Source organism: Poecilia reticulata, chromosome 6 (assembly GCF_904066995.2).
Source record: "Poecilia reticulata chromosome 6, P_reticulata-male-v2, whole genome shotgun sequence".
In the NCBI taxonomy this organism is placed as follows: Eukaryota; Metazoa; Chordata; class Actinopteri; order Cyprinodontiformes; family Poeciliidae; genus Poecilia; species Poecilia reticulata.
The window spans coordinates 4,967,139-4,992,376 of NC_088835.1; the positions used below are offsets into that span (position 1 = coordinate 4,967,139).

General features: G+C 39.9%; 1 protein-coding gene across 5 annotated transcripts in view; it reads left to right on the top strand.

Moving 5' to 3' along the window:
• LOC103465750 (mgat4 family member C) overlaps window positions 1-25,238 on the top strand; it is a 145,659-nt gene that overhangs the window by 107,595 nt on the left and 12,826 nt on the right. For 4 of the 5 annotated variants that reach the window (XM_008410874.3, XM_017305368.2, XM_017305367.2 and 1 more), the window contains one exon: window positions 24,368-24,516. In XM_008410874.3, the coding sequence (XP_008409096.1) occupies window positions 24,388-24,516 (129 nt within the window). In that variant the 5' untranslated portion in view covers window positions 24,368-24,387. Of the gene's footprint in view, window positions 1-7,463; window positions 7,559-24,367; window positions 24,517-25,238 lie in introns of all 5 variants that reach the window. The other variant, XM_008410878.3, reaches the window with a different exon arrangement.

The following is a 25,238-nucleotide window of genomic DNA, read 5'->3' on the forward strand; positions in this document are numbered from 1 at the left end:
TTGTCTGGGAACAGATGTACTGGAACAGAAGTCTTACCTTGCCACAGATTAATTCTGGATTTGACTTTAACCGTCATGTTTCCCAAGGAATTTCTTGAAGTCTAAGCATTTCATTTTTGTGAGGATTTTTCAAGCTATAGCTTTCTTTTTCTTGCTTTTTTTATGAAGTCCATATAAATCCACTAAAGCACTAGTAGTGGAGCCATAGTTTTGCTTAGCCCTTCAGTGATTTTGCTAACTTTGGAAACATTTAGAGTAGTTAGCTTCTCCTGAATAAACACTTCTGGGTAAATTCTAAAGTGCTAATTTACTTGGCTGAATAAAAAGGAAGAGTGTGGCAAACATGCTAACATGTTGCCATCCATCTAAACTAAAGCAGCCAAGAGGCCTAGCAACAGTGGAGGAGCTCCAGAGATCCATGACTCAGGTGAAGAATCTTTCAGCAGTTCAATGTTTAGTGACGTACTCCACAAATCTGGCCGATGAAGAGTAAAAAGTCATGATGAGGACGCTGAATATTTCATGGAAGAAGCTCTGGTAACATTAGACAGAAACTACCCGCAAAACACAGTGTGGTGGAAAGCTAACCTCCATTTGCTAACCTCTGCTAATGTGCTAATAGCTAACTTGTCACTGCTATCTTTGCTGTTTTGCTAACTTGAATAAACATTTAGTGCACTAAGCTTCCCCTAAATTTATTTTACAGATAAATTCTGGTGGGCATACTTTCACTACGCCGCAGTTGAGCTAATTTTCCATTTAGCGCTTTAGCTATCTTTGAAAATATTTAGCACATCATTTTTCCAGAGAAATTCTAAAGAGCTAATTTGCTAGGCTACATTATGAAATTTCAGTTGAATAAAGTCTGACGTCTGAGTTGAAGTTTTTGTTGTCGACTGTTAAGAATTCGTCAAGTAGTCAGACATTTATATTCATGCTCTGATTGTGAAGTGGGTAAAGACTGCTTACGAAGCATTTCCTCTCTACCTGTGATTCGGTGCAGCAAATGATGTTTATTCTGTACCCAGAATGCATCACATTAAATTACACACAGGTGGACTTCTGTGAGCACTTAGTTTCACTGTGTACAAATAAATCCATGTTGCACTTTTCAGGATTTCTGCATACAAAATATTCTAAACTGTCTATCATTTTCCTTCAACTTCATAATTATACACTAGTGTGTTGATCCATCGCATGGAGTTTAATAAAACACATAGAAGTTAGTTGCACCATGTGGTTGAATGGTTTTGAAAACTCTGTAATTTTAGATCAGGTTTGTAACATCAAGGCGTTGGTTAAACTAGTTTTAGAGGCAGCTGAGGAATTTTACAGAGGTTGAAGAATAATGACAGAGTAGGAGCTGCTTAAAGCAGTTCCACAGAGATTTGACTATCATTTGTCATATTTCTGTTAAGTCAAGAATAGAGCAGAAATAAAGAGGCTTATGGGATATTTATAGACTTCCTTTGATGGCTTATTAGCTGGACTGTGAAGCTTTGAAATTAAATATAAATACATGGCTGTGGTGGCAGAGGACCAGAGCTAAATTATCACTTCTGTAGATATCAGAATGAAAATTCACGCAAAAAAGGCTTTTAACATTAAAGTTGAAGCGAAGCTCATATCCTAGGAACACTAAGAGCGTTATTTATTTATTTATTTTTTACATCTGATAGTCCGGTTGACTCGGTTTGATTGGGAACCAAAATTGAAACATTTGTTACATCTTCAGCTGCTGCAGTTTGCTTTCACACTGGACCATATCAAACGATCCAAACTAATTTAAAAACCTGTTCCCCTCCTTGCCTGTGGTGGCGCTGCACCAGGAACCACTGAAGGAAAGGACACAAAAACCTCAGAAGAAGACAAAGAGCACAACTTCCTTCTTCACAAAATGTAAACAAAAATGGAACGTCAGAATGTAGCGGTTGTAGGATTTCTCTCTTGTCTTTGGTAAAATACACAAACAATGTCTCCAGACTCATGCTTTTGTTTTGGTTGGATTTACCCAGAATGCCCTGCGTTGAATTGATTCTGTTAGTACAGGGTTTTCATTATTTTTATTGAGAGCCCTCATTTTGACTCCCCAAAAAGACACTTCCTGTCATTGTGGCCCCTGGGGCCAGTCTTCATCTTGCCTGGCTGTTGAGTTTTTCTCCAGGAGACATTTGACTTGTCCACTTTATGACAGTTTGGCTCTTTTTCCAAACTACAGCTTAGTGGTGACACATCTGAATCAGTTGCACTTATGGAATGTTATTTGTTTTGGTCATGTCCTTGAATCAGAGTCTGGGGTTGTTCAGGTTGAAACACTCATCAACGATCCCCTTTTGAACGCTCACAAAAACCTAATTGATTAGTTTTAAAATAATTTTTGCCAGATGAGGTTAGACAAGGCCATGTTTTTTTTTTTTTACATTAAGTGTATTAAATGCCATGAATTATTCAGATACGCTGAGGAATTAGGCTCAGTATTTTTTCAAAAGCCAGAGCTAAAGCATTGGAGATGATTTAATGCTAAAGAGATGGAACTTTATATCTTAGAGCATGCAGGTTTTCATCTAACAGTGCTAAAGTTTAAACATTATATTCCCTCCAGCTGACTCATCAGCATTTTACTTCAGGAAGACGCATGGTGAGGAATTATTAGAGTTATTAGAATTATTAGCGTAGTCCGAATGACTAGTTTTGCCCTGTTGTTCTATGTTTCGTATGTTTGGGTCACATAATGGTCTCGACGTACAGGTAGCACCGAACAACAGCGAAGGGCGAATGAAACCAACACATTGGAGGTGATTGTGACAACCGTGACAAAAACTGAACTTTTTCTGGCTTTTGCTGTCGTTGGCTCGTCTGTGCACATCTACCTACCATATTGAGCGAAGTTTGCTGCTCGCTTAGTTAGTGGAGGCCATGCGACTGTCACCTTACATCTGTTGGAGTCTCTAGATGTGTTTCCATTAACCACAGAGTGGTGCAAGTTAAAAATGACAAAAATACATTTGTTTAAAGGAAAAGCGGCAACTTAAAAAAAAACTCTAGATTTTGGATAAAAATATATTTTTGGCGCTAGGATGAGATGGTTTTTCAGCTGAATCCAAACACTTTGTTCATATCACAGTCGTATGATCAGCAGGATGTTACCGCTGCCGAAGACGACAAAGAAGACAACAGGAAGTGGTAGGAAGACAATGGATTGTTTTTGGACTGTGGATTGTTTTCACCAGACACTGTTTTGTGCATTGTGCAGTTACTTGATTGATAGCACAATTAAGTAACTATGTTACCTTCAGTTATTATAAAAATTCTATATGTATCAAATATATATAGAAAAAAGTCGTATGGAAAAGTCATAAGTTTTATGTCATTCTACATGTTGAATCTGTAGCTAGTAAAAATGTCCCCAAAATGCTGCATACATATCCGCTCCCAGTTATAAGAGGCTTGTTTCTCCATTGCCTGAGTAAGATGCCGACGTCTCCTCTGATTGGCTGATCAATGACGAGCGCTAACGCCACGGCTGAAACATGAATATGTATTATGTACCTGTTTACATTTGTCTCTACAATGATTTTTAGTGACTTATTGGAGCAACAAGCTTATTCACGTGTTACACTGATTTAATTTCTTATTTAATAGAAACACTGCAATTGTTTAATTCTGGTTTATTTTATTTTATTTTTTTAACATTAGCAGAATATAGGAAAAGGTTTCTAATGGAAACGCAGCTTCTTACCGGAGGTTTTGATCTTCAGAACAGACTGAATGAGAAGTACAAGAGTTCTTAGGTCTGTTGTCTGGACCAAACAAGTCCAGCTGTATAATTTTGGATTAAAGCATTCACTCAGGATCAGTCTGCCTTTGATAGATAAAACAGGAGGTTACGGAGGGTTACGAACAAACGCAGTGAAAACAAACGCGGTTCTCTGGGAGAGGGTGCCATGTTTATTTCATCTTTCTGAGGACTGCTTTAAACTAAAAGTGCCAAGGCCCAGACAACAGGATGCTGTCTTTTTCTTTCTAAGCCATCTTCACTTGTTTATTGCACCAGCAGGAGGAAGAGTTTGAAGCCATGTTAACTAGATCCAAGGAGAATAAGAAATAATAAAGAAAATGTAAAAAAAAATATAATAATATAAATAATATAAAGATATTGTTGGAGGAGGACTTTCTCCTGACCATCACTTTTATAGCCAGTCTTTGAAATATTGAAGATTCAGCAGTCAGATTCAGAACAGAGTTTTGACTGAATCTCTGAATGTCCGTTTACACTGTTCTAGGAAAATTCAGAACAAAATGCTGTAAACCTGTAATTCTAAAAGACAGAGGTCTTCGATTGTTCTTGTTTATTCATCAGTCCAATTTATTTAGAGTCCTCTCCAGTCTGAAACCAACATCAGAATCTGGATGTAATAATGGAAGATCACACATCTGAAGATGCATTTTGGATTCCTAAACATTCATAAAAACTCACCAAGATTTCCATGAATCGTGCTGGAAGTTTAAGTATTCCCAGGGTTTCACGGATAGCTCCACGGCGCACCCTGGAAATTTTCAAAACACTCTCCTTGTTTAGCTGACTTTATCATAAAATCATGAAATTTGGTAGAACTTAACAGAACCTACACAAAACTCTCAAGAACCAATTCCCTACAACAAACAGAAAGTCGGCCATCTTGGGTTGAAATTGCAATTTTGACCCTGTTTTGGTTGTTTTTACCCTCTGCATCTGATTGAACTTCTCAGTCGATCTGCTTTAAAGGGGCAGTATTATGAGTTTTCCAGCCACATTATGGCATTTGTAGCACAATCAAGTAACTATGTTACCTCCAGTTGTTATAAAATTTATATTATAACAACTATATATATGTATATATATATATATATATATATATATATATATATATATATACATACTCCCCATTCTTTCTCCGTTTCTCTCCCTCTCTTCTTTCTGGGTGTTGGGTCAGGATGCAACACCTCCACACAGCCACACACACGCTCGGGCCACACGGAGAGAGAGAGCCGAGCTCGTCAATATTTAACGAGGGAAGCACAAAGCTTGGAGAACTTTAATCTCCACTGGATGGTCAGCATGCATATTTAATTGGGTCGGCCCCCCTTCTTGTCGGACAGCAGGGAGAGGATAACTGGCGGGACGGAGAGTTTGAGGAAGTAGCCGGGCCCCATGAATAAGTAAACACATCCAGGCAGTCAGCGGGCCCCCGGTCCGTAACAAGCACATTTGTTTTCTTCTGAAAAGCCGCGTTGTTTACAAGGCGGCAATTAGCGCTCAGGTTTGATCCGTGTCTCAACAGCGTTCGCTTGCTCTCCACTCAGCCCGGCTCTCTGGTAACTCGGCGGCATTCTGTCTCCGCGTTTGGCTCAGGCGAGCAAAGTTTGGTTTCATGGTGCAATAAAAAAAGGGAAAAGGGAAATTAGCTCGTGTGTGTGATGCGCTGCGCTGTCTATGAGACTCCCGTAAAGATCTTCCATCTAAATCTTTGTCTGTTTTGGAAGAGCTCTCCTTTACAGAGATGAACTTGATTTCGGTGAGTCAGTGGTTATTGCGTATACCTGATTCTGCCCAAAAGTTGAGGTCGACTTCAAAGAAGCTGTTTGATATTAAAGTGATTTAATCTCAGCTTCTGGTAAACAAAATATTGGGAAATATGCAATAACTGTGCAGAAATTAGCTTCTCTTTCCTTTTAACTAAATTATTTAAACTGCAGCAGGAACAGTTTTGCGTGTCTGGTTTGCCCTTCTGTCTGGGAAATAAACAACAACAACAACAAAAAGAAGAAGAATTTGTTTGTGATTAAGGTCTAAAGCGTCTCAAAGGGACATCTCAAAAGTTCAACATAATATCCAGAAACACTTTTAAAAATCAAGAAATGTTAAGACTAAGCCTGTTGCAAAAAGCAATTAATCAGCTGATAGCATGATAAATTATAAACAGCATGTCAATTTCCATTCCGATTATTCATATTTTGTTTACACAGACTTCATAATCCATTTTGCTGGTTTAGTTTTATTTTGGATATTTAAAATGTCTTCCAGTTCCAGTGTTGAGCGTTCATCACTAAATTAAAGTTTTGTGAGAACAAACTGGCATTATCATGCCGTTACTAATATATTAATGAAAATTATCTCAAAACAATGTTGTTGTTTATCACAGTAATTACTGTGACAATTTATCACCCATTAACATTCATAATGTAAACAGTTACATATATACATATGTATATTATAAATTCATAATTCATCCATGGCGCTAGCGCTCATCTATCAGCCAATCAGAGAAGATGTTGGTGTGTTATTCAGGCATTGGAGCGACAAGCTCTGCCTACTTGTGAGTTGCTACATATGCTGCGTTTTGGGGAAATTTTACATTAGAGTTATGGATTCAACATGTTGGAACGGCAAACTCAACTTTTTCTGAAGTGTGATGCTATGAGAGCTCAGGTGGAGCCAGCTGGATGTTGTCTGGAAAAAACCCATCATCATCCTACCACTTCCTGTTTCTGCCAGCAGCAACATCCACCTGTTCATCAAGTGACTCATGTGATGCAATACAAGTGTTTCCATTGCAGTTTTGCGAAATACATCTATTTTGATACGGCCGAAATAAAAACACTTCATCCTAGAACAAAAACTTTTCATCAAAAAAATGTATTTATTTATTTATTTATTTATTTAATTTATTTATTTATTTATTTATTTATTTATTTTAAATTTAGCATGTTTCCATTTGGTGAATTTATTATCATATTTTCAATTGGTGGAATTCTATGGTTAATGGAAATGCCACAACGTGATGATGCAACCTAAATATTCTCAATAATTTAAAGGCTTATTTTATCAAATTAAATGATATTTTTACCTTCATCTCTCATTCGTAAGAGTGGAGTTGACTAAATATTTGCTGCTCATAGAATTGACCGTTCGGGTCTGTGAAAGTTGAGGGCGTAACCATGGTAACACTATTCAATTTAGGAAAAAGTTGATATTGCCACAATGTTTTTTTCTTCTTCTTCTTTTGCTCTGTGAGAGAACGTACATTTACAAGTACGGCTGGTGGTCTGGGAGTTGTAAAGCAAATTTTAACGCAAAGCATCATGGGTAAAATAAATAAATTAGATGAATAGAGTACAAACATATCAGGACTTACATTGCACATTTCCTTTACATCAAGCACCGATAAATGTTTTTGCTTATAGGGAATCCAGTTCACTCCGTCGCCTTTTTGTCATCAAACAAATCAACAATAATGTTTACCAAACGGCTTTGTTGTAGTACACACCGGCTTATTAAAACGGCATCTCATTACAGGCATTGAGCTGCCGTTTCACATGAGATTAATTAGGGGGGGTTTTTTTTGAAAGCACTTTCTCTTCATTATCATTCTGTCTCGCAAATGGGTTCGCCGCAGAGCCAATGCATATTCATTTTTTTGCAGGAAGCTTGGAAATTGCTCAGAAAACGAGCCAAAAGGTGGAGCCGTCGCCAACGCGTCCGACTTAACGCGGATTGACAACAAAACCCGGCGTGGAGGTGAGAACGCCCGAAACACCGCGCCGACCTCCGACCTCTGGGAAACACACGGCGGCGTGTGCGCTTGATCCTTTAAAATCAGTCGGCATGAAATCACGCTAACGGAACATCAAATATTCCACATTTAAAGGGTTATTGATCCACGGGATGTTCATAGAGACGTCTTGTTTCCCCACGTCGTCGGGTAAAGATTTGGATTCAAGGCGTAACTCCTGGCTACTTCTTTCACTCCGAGCGCATTAATAATGCAGGCGAACAAGCTTTTAGTGGATTCTGATTTGCTTTCTCAAAAGGTAGGAGGAAATGTGCAACACACTCTCCTGATAGAGTGAAGGGCTCGTACTTTGATGAGATGAGCGGGGATGTTTCTGCCTCCTCTTTTCTCCCTTTGACGTGGTATTTTGGATGTGTAATGTGTATATTTTGACATCAGAGACGCTCGCTCGGTTTGAAAGCCTGCCTGAGGCGGAGAACTAAACAAAAAGTTTTTCCCTTTTTTCTTTTTTTTTTTTTTTTTGCCAAGTTATGGACTCTTTTACCTGAGGCAAGATGAAGCACTTCAAAGGCAAAGGGCATCCTTTGTCAGCATCTCAAACTGACAGCAGCAGATCCACCTCGAGAGTAATTGCAAAAAAATAAAAAATAAATAAAAACTGAACTTCTGTTACTAAGACAGAGGAGTCCCTTCGGCTTTCCGCTCAGAAAGGACGCGCTGTGTCAGTGTTGAGCTCTGTGCTGAAACATGATCCCACAGCAGAGTTTACTGTAAATCATTAGAACCCATAAAATATATGAATGTATCTACATGTAAAACGACAAAAACATTTTTTTTCTCTCTCTGTCCGAAATCAAACCTAACTTTTTTGTTTTGGCTTAGTTAGAATTACCAAAGTTATTTCTATTTGCTAAATGTCAGAAAACTTGGTTAGAAAAAATTTTTTCTCAAGTTTTTTTTTTTTCTTTAATGTTCCTTAGTCGATGTCAGGGATAACTTGTCTTTTTAAAATGTATGACTTGGGTCCAACTTTTCAAGTTTCTTTCCACTTTCCTTGAATTCAACAAAAGTTGGAATAAAATTTATTAGAAAAATGCTCTCACCGAGTTTTGTGGCATTGAGGGATAATTTTGGTCAATCTAACTAAACTAGAGCAAGAAAAGTTTGGTTTAATTTGATTTCAAACAGTGAGGATCTAAAACGTGTTTCTGTTTTTTGCCCGGACAGGAAACTAGGTAATAAGAGAGCGGGTAGACAAGCAGCAGAGGTCACTAGACCGGGATTTGAACCTGCAACAGCCACTTTGATGACTAAGGCCTCCATATGTGGGTTGTGCTTAATTCCTGCGCCACCACAGCACCCGTTTGTGTCTTTTTATTCACTGTACGTAGATATCTGGTTTCAGCTGTACATTTGTTCTACCAGATCAGTAGATAAAACAAAATGAAGTTCTTCTCTTGTTGCCGAAGCAGAAAGATATTCACATGAGATGTCTGAATTCATACAAGACAAGGATCGGCGCATTGAATTCTGGAATCTAATGAGAGAGAAATTGGTGAAAATCATCGTCATTATTTCAGCCCAGAACATAAATTTCACAGTTAAACGCTTGTTAATGAAGCTGTCTTACAGTTGGTTCACTGCCTCGTTTAGCTCCGTCTGATTAGACCAGTAAACTACTCCTACACTTTCTAAAGCAAGTGACTCAAAAAGAGGCTGGCAATAATGAAGACTTTTGGACTGATATGTAGAGAAATATGTAATTAATGTTTATACTGTAAGAAACTGGACTGTTGGCAACACCAGCGGGAAAGAAGTGAAAATATATTCATAGCAGTAGTTAGCAATGCTACCATTTACACACATGAACCTGAGGTGAGACTTTATTTTTGAGTTAGCATTGTTTGCACACTGTGTTAATAGACAATTATTCTTAGAGAGCATTTTTGAGGTCAGACACTGATGTTGGACGAGAAGTTCCCTCACATCTATTCCATGTGTTCTGTGTGTTTGAGGTCAGGTTTCTGTGTGGGCCAATGGGAATTCCTCAATACAAAACTCACTCGTCCACGTCATTGTGGATCGGTGCATGTCAAACGAGCCAACACCAAACTGCTCCCACGCAAGGAACACGAATCTGTCCAAAATATCTTCTCCTCCTGCGGGATCAAGAGTTGCTTTCCATCCATCCATCCATCCATCCATCCATCCATCCATCCATCCATCCATCCATCCATCCATCCATCCATCCATCCATCCATCCATCCATCCATCCATCCATCCATTTTCTTGCACCCTTGTCCCTTAGTGAGGTCGGGAGGGTTGCTGGTTCAAGAGTTGCTTTCACTTTAATAATTCAGATTTTACAGATAGTTTGTTATAATACTTGTAAACGTCCCTCCTTATGGATTTTTTGTGTTCTTTTGTTTGTAGTGAAAGTGTAAGTAAAGCTTTGTGTGAAAGCATAAATTTAGAAAAATTCCACCAAAGTGGGCGGTGCCAAGAGACGGCGAGGGGCGTGGTTATGGGGATGTGGTCAGAACGATTCCACCATAACTGCATTGTCACCATATTTATCAACTTTTCAGACTTCTCTAGAAAAAACGTTTTGCTGAAACATTTAGCTGAAAAACATAAATCCAGCAATGAAACAAATCAGTGCGGTGCAATGACCAAGTCAAAATTCTGAATCCATCACCCTTCAGATTGTTATTACAGGGTTTTATTGGAAGAACCTCCCCAGAATTTCTCCAAATGATGTGAGCAACGATCAGGGTCATACCGGAGACAATTACCTCAAGTTATTGCTTGTAAAAGTGATTTTACGACCCTTTCTGCAAAGACATATAATTAGTTCTTTTCCCCTCCCTCCCTCCCTCTGACTTTAGGCTTGTGTTTTAGTTGAACAAGGCCAAGGTATTATGTTTAGTAATTCATCTAATGTTGCTTGCTCAGTTTTATCGTCTGTCTAGCAAACCCTTGTAAAGTCGTATCTAAATAAGCAGTTTATCTGCAAGGAACCGGTCAGATTTATAGCAGATACTCAAGAAAATCAAACATGTCCAAGAGCTTAAACTTTGTTTTTGTACAAACACTTCACAACTTTACCAGAGGAAATGAGCTGCGGCACTTAAACCGGAGTGACAAATTGCTCCGTCGCAGCACTAGCAAAAGGTTGCAGAACTCAAATGGAGGTTTCTGGGGTCCTGTGCGCCCATTTCTGTCATCAGAAATGCCACCGTGGTTTCAGCATAACCAAGGTTATGAAATAATAGGATGGTGATGAAAAGGGGGAAAAAAAACTCAAGGTCTTGACTGTGACCGCGAGAATTTGCTGAACACCCCGCAATGTTGCCGCTACGCAAACACGGTCGTTCCGGGTGAGTAGGTACAGACAGAAGTTCCCGGAATAACTAATTAACATCCAGCATGTTCTGCTGGAGCCTCATGGGAGGTCAGACATGGACCACAGAGCCGGGATGGACATGCAAACAACACTGCAGTTTTTCCTTTTTCTGTTTCGACTAAACTCCAAATAAAGATCATAATAATAAAGCAGTGTGGGTCATATCTGAACCTCAGTGCTTTCAGGCATCCAGTGGAGCTTGTTTTAAAAAGGCTGTATTATGTAAAATTGACTTTTTTTTTAGCTTTACATCATGTTATAATGATAGTCTCTCATCAAAAACATACCAGGAGTGTTGCTTTGATTGGTTCATGCATTTTTGAGACAACCTTCAGTTGTGCAAAATGCCAAGTGGACCTAAACCCGCCTTCAATGACGAAGCTCCTTCTCTGAACTGCAGTTTCCAATTTTCCAAGCTTTTGCCTCACAGAGCAGCCCTCTCCCTTCCAGCTCCTTCAGACTAGCCAGCAGCAATTAGCATCTGGTGGAACTGCACATCTTCTGATCTCATTACAGGAGCTACTTCTTAGTTCAAAAATGTTGCTAAAGGGTTAATAGAGAAGTCATTGTGATGACTTCCTGAAGGCAGAACTTCAGAAAGAGAGGGAGTTTTTAAAGAGACAGAGGCCCAATTTCAAGACGTTAAATTACAAAGTCAACTTTCTTTCAAGTCATATTTATATATACACAGCCTTTTTTTAACAACTGAAGGTAACATAGTCACTTGACTGCGCTATAAAATGGCTCCATTTTCCAGAAAAACACATAGTACTGCCCCTTTAAACCGGCATATTATCGTGATATCAATGATTTTCTCTAAAGGGCCTTTTCATTTCTTGAAAGGTTTGTTTTTGATTACCAAAGGAGACGCTCGACTTGGGTTGCCGAGTCAGGGGGATATTGGAGATAAATGTCTTTTAGTGATTGGCCTTCCTACACATCCCCTCATCAAATATTCATGACAGGAGACAAGAGAAAATTCAGAGGATGCAGAGGTAAAAGATAATGCTCCCATCGCTCTAGCGCGGGGATAGGTAGTCAATGGATGAGTGGATAGCCGCATCCAGGAGAAGTCTGTTATTGGAGACCGGTGAGGCAGAAAACATGGGCTCCACTATTGAGGTATTGTGCTGTTCATCTCAATCTTTCCTGTTTTTTTTTTTTTGTTTCTTTTTCTTTGCTTGCGGCAGAAAAATACTCTGTGATCTGTAGGACAGTGAAGGTTACTTTTGAAGTCAAAATCCTTTACAGAGTACAAATGTCTAGATTTAAATGCTGAACATTTCTGTGGTTTTGTTGCTTTGATTCCACAATCCGTGGGACGGTGGAAATGATTGACTAACCGCTTCCAAACAAGAAATAAAAAATCTGTATTATTTTGAAATGTTTAAGTTATTAATCACACTCCCTCTTTCTCTCTTTCTCTTGAGCAGGAGTTTATTTTGTAACCGTTTCCAAATGATTTATATGCTTATTAAAAATGCACAAGTTCCCAGAAGTTATGTTGGAAGTATTGTTTCAGATCTGCCCTGAGAGTTTCCCACAACATTCTTATCAATGCATGAATCCTGCTGTTGCTAATAGCAGCAGCTAATAACATTGGGCAGTCATTTAACGGAGCTATAGGAAAACTAAAGTCTTAAGTTTTCAACATCGTTTCCAACTTGTGGTTGACTTACTGAGGCAGTTTATTGATTAGATCAAACTTAGTGAACTATTTGGTAATTGTGCTGTTGGTCGTTTTTGATGTGTCTGCCAACCATTCAAACGTTTTGCACATGTGTTGTGTTGTGTCTGACTGACTGACATTTTTCCAGGTGAGTTAGTCTGTAAAAAGAACAAAAATAAGGTCTAAACGACTTCTCAAGTTAAGAGTTAAGACTCCATCTGAAATGGCCTAATAACAGATATGTCAATTTTTGATCCCGAAAACTACCTTCAATTTTGTACTAGAGATCAAATTCCTCATAAACCACAGATATAACTCTTTATGTTACCTAGTCACAGTGCACACCAACATTCTCTTACAAAAACTTGTTTCTTGTCTTTTTTTCTGTTTCTGAGTTTTGTCAACTGGGGGTAAAGAAAGTGTTCTCACGCAAATTTTTGAAAAGCTCTGGGACAGAGTTGACTTTCGTGAGACAGATTTGATCTCATCAGGTTTTAACATCCTGGCATTTTGTTTCAGCCCTTGAACGAAATCACTGTCCTGGTAGAGTTAGACCAATGCCAGAGCCATTCAACCAAGACACAAGTTAACTATTCCTGTATATTTTAGACAGTCAAAAATATCAATGCTGGAGTCTAAATTAATTTTATTTATCAAGACTTAAGTGGAACTTTTTTAGTCTTATGACCCACTAAAAAAGCCTAAGTCTAGATACACATTAGTCAAATTGCAGCCGCAAATTTCCAACAATTTCTACATAGAATGGAAGAAGACCATTCTATGTAGAATGGTGTTCTTCATAGAGGGCACAGGCATGTGCTCAAGGGCACAGACATGTAGCAGGAGGAAGCTAGAATCAAACCCACAACTTTGACTGCTGCTCTTCCCACTGACCCAGAATCACCAACACATTTTAATCAACGCTCTCATTTCTTTAAGCTTTACAAACGTACAAGAGCTGTTCGGTTTTAGATCGGACTGTCAGCTCACATTCAGCTCTTTGGCTGCCCACTCGCCACCTGACTGAGTACCTCATTTCCTAAGAGTTCTCCAATGTATGCGACGTCATACTGATTGAAACTGGGCCATCTTATTGTATGCACAGTTCTTATTTAAACTGGAGCCTTTAGAAAAGCCCCTGCCAGTTCCCCCATTCTTCCCTTTTACTAAATATGGAGGGGGGAGATAGTGCGTTCTCATGCTATCTGCCACCGGCCTTATGCCCCTTCGGCCATTTTCTCATTTCACAGATTTGACCAGGAGGTGACCTTGGCTTTTTAAGTGCTTTCAAGGCAGAGCCAAGTCTCCTCGGCTCTTTCTCTGGCTTCCGAATGGAGACGGAGCGGGAGAGAGAATTTCTCTCCGGCCAATTCTTCAATGGCCATTTTTTCTCTTGTGTTGTCCGTTCTCTCCTTTGCCTGGGGCCAGTGTTCAGCTTCTTTATTTATGGGGTAGCAAGATGATGACAGGATGTTGTCTGCTAATTCACATGGGTCTGTGTTTTCTAAAGTAGAAAATGGCTTCAGGGGGAGCATCATAGCAGCATATGCTTATGAAACATGACAGTGGACAGTAGGGACTCTGGGTACAGAAAGACACACTGCTCATTAACCTGCTGTAATATAACAAAGTGCTAATTGAATATCTTTTTTCCCTAGAGAGCCTTTTGCAATATTCAAATGCTTAATCGTCTTGTGTCTGAGATGTGGGTATAATGATTTTTTTTTTTTTTATCACCAGCCAATTAGTCACTAGGGATAGGTATGAAACAGAGACCATATGTGTGTGTGTGTGTGTGTGCCTGTTTACAAGAGGTGTGCACATTCTGAGTGTGTTTAAAATTGGAAATATGCAGGCATTATCACAGCCTTCCATCAGTTTCCCTCCCAAGTGCACCGTTGGCAGCTCGCTAATCTGGGTCAAAGCGCTAACTGCTCAGAAGGGCCTGGGAGAGGCCGATTCAGATCATGTCTTACATCTCCCCGTCCTCATTATAAACATCACAGTTGGAAAAGCTTTACCTCTGACATTAAACGTCAACAACCTTAGCAAACACTAGAGCAATAACCTCCTTCACTTTGAGACTAACTGCTGTCCTAGACTCACACATGGATGAGGAAAATGCATTTTAAGTTGTTATATCTGAGTCTATCTCAATAACCTTAGTGGTTCTATCCTTCGCTAAGATGTCACTGTTGGTATTGTCCTGCATGCAGACTTTAAACCATTAATGTGACATTACAGAACCAAAGGAGGCGTGAACTTTGGTCGTAGAGTATTGTGCAGAAGCAGTTTTGGTTGTTTTCCTTTCTAAAGGTATGGCACATCAATAGCTGTGTTTCCATTGACCGTATAATTACACAATTTGAAATTTTCAAAATAAGTTTGCTTAATGGAAATACATTAGTTTTAAAAAAAACTTGTTTTTGGATGAAACGTTTTGGCGCTAGGATGAGGTGATCTTTTCAGCCGTATCGAAACTGGTTTAATTGGCAAAACTGCAATGGAAACACTTTTTTCACATCATACGAGTCATATGATCAACAACCGGACGTTGCCACTGGAGCAAACTGTGAAGAAGAAGACGACAGGTAGTAATTGGATGATCATAGCACTGGATGAGCATTATGTTAGCAAACTTACTCCCAGGTGATTATTTAATTGCATTTTGTATTAAGTGAAAACACCGCAATTGCAAAATTGTGTTCTTCCAGTGTGCAGGATATTGAGTGTTGCGCACATTCGCTATGGAAACGCAGCTAGTTCTATAACTTCATACCAGTTTTGTTGTATTTTCAAGCATCACAAACTTGGATCTACAGTTACTGACTGCCAGTGATTTGTACTGCCTCAGTGCACTAAAATGCATCACCTCCAGTGTGTGCTGATGACAACAAATTATATGTGTTCCCAGTGTGTTTTTGCGCTAATCACACCTTCAAGTTGTGAAGTTATTGCCTACAGAAGTCAACCAATATGAGCCTTAGCAGTTTAACTCCAACCCCCTCTATGCCACCTCGGTCTTTTCAGAAAACAGAGAATGGATCCAAGTCGCGACATTAGGTGTTTTTCAGAAGAGGTGTCAATTAACTGTTTTGATTCCTTAAATCTGTAAGAATAAGGAAACCACATCTTCTCTAGCCAAACAATTATAGCTGAGAATGCGGTAAAGTACATCTAAGGAACCTCTTTCCAAACAGCTTGGCCAAGAGTTGCATCGTGTCTGCACAGTGTCTTATGGGAATGCATTTCAGCAGTTTGCACCAACGGTGCTCTTGCAGTTGAACAAAAAGGGGCTTTGTTGATGTTTCCAACACATCCTGGAACTATAACAAGACTTTGCTCTTCACACTGTTCAAGCTTAAACATAGGAAAGGGCATTGACCATCTAGAATTCAAGAAGGGAAGGATATTTGACGATGGAGTGTCTGAGATGTTTCAGGTATGTCTAGTTCCTTATGGGGAAACATCAGAATTTCTCATGTGGGCTCCAAAGAAGAAGCTGTAGTAACTGGTTGTGTTGGTGTGAAACAAGCACAGACTTATGTACAACATCTTTGTAGACGATTTTCATTTGACCTGAACAACTGTAGGGCATCAGGGATTCAAACTTGCTCCATATATTTTGAGAATGCATTCCAGCAGCATGCACTACCTCAGCTAGTGACGATGAGCTTAAAAAGCCTTTGTGGATGTTTCCAACACGTCCTGGAACTAGAACAAGGCATTGTTCCTTTCACTGTTGGAGGAAAAAAAAAAAAACAGGCAAGGACGCATTGGCCGTCTGAAATTCGCGAAGAGAGGCCTGTTTGGCAGTGGGGTGTCAAGGACCTTACCGGGTTTTTTTAAGCTCCGAGGTTTGTCTGGCGCCTTGTGGGAGAACATCTGAAATTGCCATTGTCGCAGCAGCCAACGTTTCCCATGAGGGCTCCAGAGAAGGTAGCAATGGCAGTTGGTTGTGGCAGTGTGAAAAGAAAAGGGGCACACTTGGACAGTGTGTCTGGGGGGAGTGCATTACACACACACACACGCACACACGCATCCACATTCTCTACCTCTGTGCACCTCCTCCTCCCATTAGAGTGTGGCATCTCAAGCTGTTGACAGCGATGACAGCCAGGCCCCGCGTAGGGAGACGGAGGAGGGGAGGGCAGTGCTGCTGCTGTTGTGGCAGGGCGGTACATCTGTTTGGATACTCGCCGCAGCCGTCTGGCCTCAGGAGATTGATTCAACCGGGACCGGTAACACGCGCCACATCTGGGACTCCTTAATGATCTGAAAACTACTTGGCAGTTCACATAAAAGAAAAGTTTGTGCCTCTCACTCGCGCCATAAGGTCTCCCTTCGGATGAATACCTTCACAGGTTCGACAGGTCATCCGCCCCAATTGCGATTTCGCCGTTGTGACATGTTGCGTTCACACGAGCTACAGGGAGCGGCTTCAGGGCTCCGATTTTTCTCTGATAAAACCCGTAGTGTCAATTCCCAATCGTACGTAGATAGTTAGGATCAATTCTCGGGTGTTGGAATGAATGCTCGGCGGTTCTTTGTAGATGACAAGAGTTCTTTTGTCAGGCACCGTGTACGAATGTAGTAATTAGTAAACATTTTGACCACTTCCAATTAATAACAAAACAGCCCGTTTCATAATAAAGGGATTCATTATGCCACCGCACGCCTCATTTCGTTATCAACAAAAGCCTGCGTTGTGCAAGGATTTTATTTTTTTTTTTATCAAGAGAGAAAATCCATTGAAAGTGGCTGAAGGCCTGACACAAAGCAACTGCTGAATCCCGGCAAATCTGCAGGCTTAATTGATTATTTGTGCAGAGCTGTATATCTGCAAGGTGCAGGATACCCAGGGGAAATAATGTAAAACAGATAACAAGATGAAAGGTGGGAGAATTGCTTTCTGCACTCCCATTTTATTCATCTTCTCCCTCCTTCCCCCCTTCCTTTTACTCTTGTTTTGAATGAGTTCGCCATTTAGGTTTTCCCATTAAAGGCAGCGACGGCTCATGCTAAAAATGTGTCCGGAATCGGGAGGCTAAACAGATTTCTTTCAAGCTGGTAGGAAAAGAGTGTTTCAGCAGATAACAGTGATTTCTCAATAAAACCTGGAGCGGTGTGTACCACAAACCCAGAATTTCATCTTCGTCATTCACTATACAGGTGAACAAATTAGACCATTCTAAACTTTTTTTATTTCAAACTTTGGTGTCGGTGTTGTAAAGGCTGTCTTGCTCTTGTGTTTCAGCCTTTTACAGGACTTCGTTTTGGAAGGCTAGATGTGAAACACCACATGTATTTTCCGCATGTCAGTCTGTTCTGCTCAGTCGTACTTTTCTCTGTTTATTGTCGCTCTTTGGTTTCATGTTTCACCTCTCGCAAAAAAAAAGAAAAAAAATATAGTTGCTGTGCAGGAGGACCGCTGCCACTCTGCAGCTACGGAGCCGTTACAAATTACAAATGGAGAGGGAAGCAGGTCTTGCGTTTTGTTTTGTGTCGTGTGTCTTGTATAGAAGGCTTGGTGTACGGTTACACACCGTCCCCCTGACCACATAATTGCCTTCCCTGCACAGGGGAGCCCCTTGCTCTCCCATTTGAAGTCTGCATCAGGTTTCACCCTTAAGAAAGGAGGATGTTGCAGGGGAAAAGCAGATTTTTGAACCGCTCATCTAATATTCACGGCCAGCAAAGGTTGGATGACATTGAGCAGAAATTCAGAGGACTCTTGGGAAGCTACTGTTGGTCTGTGTAAATAAAAGAGAACCATGAGAGAGAACAAACAAACATTCTGATTGAACTTTATGTGAATTAAAGGGGGCAACATTAAGTAAAATTGACTTTTTTGAGCTTTGCTTTGTGTTCTAATGTTATTCCCTCATCAAACACATACATGGAGTGTAGCTTTGATTCTGTCCTGCATATTTGAGAAATCCTGGAGTCTCCCGTGGCAACCATTCAGCTGTGCAAATCGCCTGGGTGGCCCTAGACCTGCCTTCAAGGCGCAGCTCCTCCTTGGAGCTGCAGTTTCCGAGCTCCTGAGCTTCCCCATTTCAGAGCACCAATCTCCAAGACTCTTCCACTCAGCTCCTTCAAACCAGCCAGCAGCAATTAGCAAACATCTGGTAGAGCTCGTTGTAAGAACTATTTCTAAGTGCAACACTGATAAAAACGTTGTTAAAGGGTTAATAGAGGAGTCATGTTGTGATGACTTCCTCAAGGTGGAGCTTCAGCAAGAGCAGGTTCTTTTTAAAGGGACAGAAGCCCAATTTTAAGGTGTTAAATTCCAAAGTCAAATTTCTTATCTTAAAAAAATATGTCATATTTGACATATTTTTTTAATAATAACTGAAGGTAACATAGTTACTTGATTGTGCTGTAAAATGCCACTATGTTCCCCTTTAAGTTTCAGGTAGAAGTACTAAAAGGTTGTGATAACAGATAAAAACTTTTAATACAGAGGACCCCCACCTGTTCATGGCTCAGTAATCTTGGATTCACATGATTTTTCTGTGGAACGTAACTAGGGATTATTTGCAGAAATATTGCCTATTTGTGGCTATTTTTGTAGAGCGTATCTAAAATACTCGAAAGAATGATGCAAATTGGGGAGCTGAAAAGCCAGGCATTATTCTACCTGACACGATGTTGGTTGCCAATTGCAAAGCAGCCAATCCAGGAGGGCCATTCTTTTTTCTAGATGCTGATTTGCTGCAACACTAAGAACAGAGACCAGAAAGACTGTAGATGTTAGGTTCTGCAGTAGCACTGAGACCATTTTCACTGTGCGTATCAAGGCATATTTGTTGTTTGAACTATTAAAATTGTTAGTTCTGTTTTTAGAGGTTCTTGGTGCCCACTGTATAAGATGAAGTCCAAAGAAGGAATGTAGTGACTTTTAAAGCCAATGTGATCTAAAACACAACATTAAAAGGCCATGATATATCTAAGACTTACTCCATAACATTTGCTGCGACTTCGTCTCATGAAGTCGGTATAAGACATTATTATGAACCTGGGATATGAAGATGAATGAAGATGAGTGCTTTTATCTTGACTTTGTGTAGCTGTATATTTGACACTCTTCATTTGAATGTCTGATATTAAGCCTGTCACAATAAGCAATTTTAATAAATTAAAATGAGCCTGATAATTTACTTTTGGACAACAGTCTTTAAAAAGAGATGCTCCCCTTTAACATTGTTGATAAGCCGCCATTTTGAGAAACGCTTCAAAAATTCGGCCCCCAGTACGAAGTAATTAGCTTTCACTACCTGCCACATTTTCCTGTTTTCCCTGTCTAAGCTGAATGATTTTTTTAAATTAATTTTGACTTCATACTCAGTTTTAATTATTGTTTTTTCAGTGCTTAAGTTTGCTTATTTTGGATACCTAAAATGTGTTTCAGTTACAGTGTTAAATGTTCTTTAGATTTTTTTTTCTTTGAGTGGGTATACTTGCATTAATAAGCCATTATTGTTATTATATTAGTTAAAAATTTCTTTAAATGACAATATTTTCATTTATTGCAACAATTTCTGGGACAGTAAAATGTGTTTTCGTAACAGGCCCAGCTGAGAAACCCTGTTGGTTTGGGCGTTTTCCAAAAAAAAAGCTAGGCTAACAAAAAGCACTAAAGAATCCTTCACTGGCTGTAAATCTTTTGTGTGGCAACATTTTGGTACAGATGAGATTCAAATGATAAGTAAACACTGAAACTGGAGCAACTGGCTAGCTGTTAGCTGCGAAGAAAGCTTAAGCTAGAATCTGAAATTAGTATAAATGCTGCTTTACTGGACTGCAACAAGAATCTTTAAAGATTACAGTGTTAAAAATAGTCACCATGATTGTTTGAAGATATGACTGCGGACTGTTCAGTTGACTGAAAAATGACTTCCGTGTAATAAAGTGTGTGCAGCTAATTATTCTACTGCTACACGGGGAACATGAATTCATCTCCGTACTCGGTCTAGTCTCTGCGTTATTTCCCTTGTTTATCATTGTGTCTCCCTCGGGTCCTCATGTGTCGCACAGCAGCATAACTCTCAGCCTGCTTTGATGTCGGGGACTGATGAGGGGAGGTTTTACGGCTCGGGGCCGTTTCCAAACCCCCACAGCACTGCCTGGGATCCTAGCAGGTGATATTTTCCTCTGAGGATTTCTGGACAATGTTTGTTTTTTTTAGTTTTATTATTTATGGGTTTATTGTCACGTCTCATCTCGAAAATGCTTACCACAAAAAATGCTAACATAGCGTGACAATATATCCTTAAAGTTAACACAAACAGCAGGCGTGTATTGACTTTATAAATCACAAGGCTTTAAAGAAATCTTAAACAAATTGAAAGCTTAGTTGCAATGACAAAAAAACAAACTGAATAAAGGTCTGTTTGGTTGATATGCTTGCTTTTTGTTGCATAGTTTTTTCTATTTGAAGTGACAGCCTGATAGGGTTTATTGAGCATTACTAAAGTATTTATACCCATTGTTCCTATTTTGCCATGTTACGACCACAAACACCAATAATTGATAGAAGTACCTCTCACTGTAAGTATTTTGAGGAACAGTTTTGTATCTACAGATATTTTTGTCCACTCTTCTCAAACTCAGTCACACTGGATGGATTCCATCCAATAAGAACAGTTTACAAGTCTTTCTGCAAAATCTCATTAGGATTTAGACTGAACTTTGACTGTTCACTAATATTCTGAAACCAACAACAAAAGAGTGTGGCTAGCCAATAAAGTTATTGAGATCCACCGATCCAATATTAACATTTGTATGTTGCCGATATTGAAAACTATTTTACATTATCACAGGTAACTGTGACAATGTGACCAATCCGTTCTGATTCTATACTTTGTGCCTGAAGCGATGTCATTATTTATTTATTTTACTTTATGTGTAGAATTCCTAATTGTACTTTCTGAATCATTTGAGAGGTTGGTTGCTGTTTTTTTAAATTATTTTTATTTTTACATCTTTGACCATTGTAGTCAACCTGTCGCGTTGTTGGTTTCCATATGTTAATCAGCAGAGAGTTTCCCTCAGATTTACTCTGCAGAATCCCAACACAGAGTTTACCATTTTAAAATCTCTGAAACCCCTTTGTAAAGCCTGGGGTGGTTTCTTCATGACTTGAGCTGATGTATTTAGCAAAAAATAAAAAATAAATCAATAAATACACATATTTCTCAGAAATGACCGTTTTTTATTGTTTTTCACCATTTCTGCTCTTCCGAATGGAAGGTTCCTGGTTTTCCTGTAGCGCATCACAAATCAGATGCACCAGATTTTATTCAACTTATTTAGAATTTTATTTATTGGATGTAGTGGAATCAAAGCAGCACTAATAAAGAATTATCTGATCTTTAAAGGAACTGAATAAAATGTTCTAAAGCATAATTTTTCCTCCAGTCTTTGCATGACTTGGTGTTCAGTAAAACTCTATCCAATGAAGTTACATTGAAGTTTGAGTTTATAATGTTGCAGTACGGTAACCTATTAGAGCCAGAAATGTTTTTGAATTGGTTAAAGAAGCTGACAGCTGATACAAGATAAATGCTCAGAATTTGGTAGCAGAGAACAAATAAAGAAGCATTGTTTTGGTGTATTCAGCCCACTTCTTTCACACACACACACACACACACACACACACACACACACACACACACACACACACACACGCACACACACACACCCCCACACACACACACACACGCACACACACACACACACACGCACGCACACATGCACACAAGCCCACGCACACATACGCGCACACACACACATGCAGCAGAGTGCATAATGGACATATAAGCTCCAGCCTGCTGGTAGGGCGCTCTGAAAGAGTGCCAGGGAAATATGACAGACTGTATGACAGCCACGATGACACGGCCCTTTAAAACACACAAAGTCCATTTCACTGCTCTGGGTTCAGGCCACAAGAGTAAACACAACACACAACAACCATCCCGACAGCAAACTCATACCGTGATCTGTACAACTTAAATCGGCATAATTTTCCCCTATTCCAGCGTGTTCCAGGAACAGTAAAGCACCATCATGACGCCGTGGATCTGAGCCTCTGGTGAAATCCAAGGCAGCAGAAACTAGTTTCTCTGCCCAGCCGCGCCTCTGGCTGTATCATCGTCTCATGCTCTTCCTCCCCGGAGCCGGCGCTGAATTATTAAACGAGGAGGCACATATCTTTGTCTTGTTTCGTTAAGATAGACATCCAGGACTCGGATCTATGAGGTCGGTTCTTGTCTCAGCATGAAATCGCGGATGACTTTTAGTGAAAGTGCATGCCGTGTCATTTGGGGCGTGGCGTCTCCTGAGAGAGGAAGCAGCCGCGGCTAAGTTCTGGCTAAACGAAATGAGACTGGTGGCAGGAAGCAGGGAGCCATACCTGAGCTGAGCGCCGGTGTGTCGGGATGATTCCTCCAGAACATTCCTAACTGTTCCTTCCATTGTCACAATGCAGTACTGCAGAACCCTGGAGACGCACAGCGGAGACCAGACAACACACAGTCAGTTTCAGGGTTTTAAATAAGAGGACAGTGTGAAATACTTTAGTTCATACCAGGTTCCAAAAGTATCTGCATTGAACATCAGGCGTATAAACGCACAGCATATTCCAAAGTTGGGTTGTTCATTAAACAAAAACCAACACAAAAAGGTGAAACTGTGAAGTCCGCCCCAACTTTCAGAAAACTGTAAAGACAAAATTAGCAGGCTAAATTTAACGTCTTTCTGTGGTTCTTGGAGGATTTCTGTGAGGTTTGTTTTCCCACCTGATCGCCGTTTGATTGGGGACTAAAATTTTAACATTTGTTACATTTTCAGCTGCTGCAGTTCACCTTCATATTGCACTGTGTCAAACAAACCAAACCATTCAGAAAACTTGTTCCCCTCACTGCCTGTCAGTCGAGAAACGCCTAACTGTTTACGGATTGACAGTTGCTCCTCTGAGGTCACAGCCGATGCCTTTCCCTCATGACACTGTCGTGTGTGACCAGCAAACCGCTTAAACTGCTTTTCTTTAGATCTTCAAACACCAGATTACATTATTAACATCCCACAGTATTTAGTATACTATTCATTGTTTTATCAGATAGAAGATTTATTGCAATGTGATAAAACATGTGGATTAAGACCACTCGTCTTAATCCACATGTGCTTCCTACCTACGGAGAGCAGCGAGTCGAGGATGGACATGTTAAATTCAGTTTTCAAGCGCTCACAAAAAGGTATTGACAAGCCGAATCCCCGGTGAAGCTGAGTCTTGGTGCGACTGATCGATGTGAGTGTGGCCATCGAACTGAGCTTGGACGTAGTTTGTATTCTGCTGGGCGTCTCGGCGGCAACAGCAGCACATCCTGGCGCTCAGTTGTTGGGAAGCAAAAGACAAAGCGCGTTGCTACATTTGAAGTTGCGTTCGCAGCTATTTAAAATCTTTATTTAGACAGTCACACATGCAAGGTAGCCCAGGGAACTTCTGTCAGCAGTAGAGCTCTAGAAAGATGGCAAGTTGAACCATCAGAGCAGTGGTTGTCTGGACGGTTGTGGGTTTGATTCCAGATTTCCCCTCCCAACGATCATACACGGATCAGCGAATGATTTAAATGAGTGTGGACGGTTACTTAACCCCAAACTTTCCTAAAGCACAGCGCTCCAAATTGTAAAAGCTGTCGCATCCTGATGTGTTTCTCTCCACCATGTCTCCCTCAGATCCCATCGGCAGTGTGAGAATGAGGCTGGTGTGGAAATCCCTGGACAAGATGAGGTGTCTGAGGAAACGCTCCACCATCCCCTTCCTCGGCTTCCTCATCACCTTCCTCCTCTTCTTGAACCTCTACATCGAGGACGGCTACGTGCTGGTCAGTGATGAGAGCCGCCATCGGTTTTATTCACTTATCGAGACTCTTTGTGTTCATCTTCTGGGCAGAGGTCTGAACAAATCCATTCAAACAAACTCCAAATGTCTTTTATTTTGTTTCCCATGAAGCGGTGGGCGATATTTACTTAAAGTTTTATCGCAATATTTTATGGTGCTCTTGTGGTAACATTAAACATGACAATAGCAATAGTTATTATTTACTATTGCTATTGTTACTATAGTTACTTTAGGTAGCTGTATGTCTGCCGCTGTTTTTCAGCAGAAACATTCCTATTTGTAAAACGCTTCTTCAGGACACCAGATACAAAAAAGTGTGACTTATATTACTAAACTGCACAATCTAACTCCATATAATCATACTTTAAAATGTATTGATATTTATTGATATGTCTTTATTGAACAAACAGTGAAGAGAAAAATAGTACTAACAAAACGGGCAGTATGTACAACTTTAGTGGAATTTATTGTGAAAGTAAGCCAAAATCACAATAAATGATAAACGGTACAATAAATGCCCCATTATTCCCATGTTTTCCATTTTATATTTACTTCAATTTTTAAAGATAGTTTGTGTTGAAATCTTGCTGACTTGGACCCAAAAGGAAATCAGCCAGATGATTTATTGTTTATTTATGATGTCATCAGAATTTGGGGGGAAATCACATAATTTGTGTTTATTTCAGTTACTAAAAGGCAGTTTTC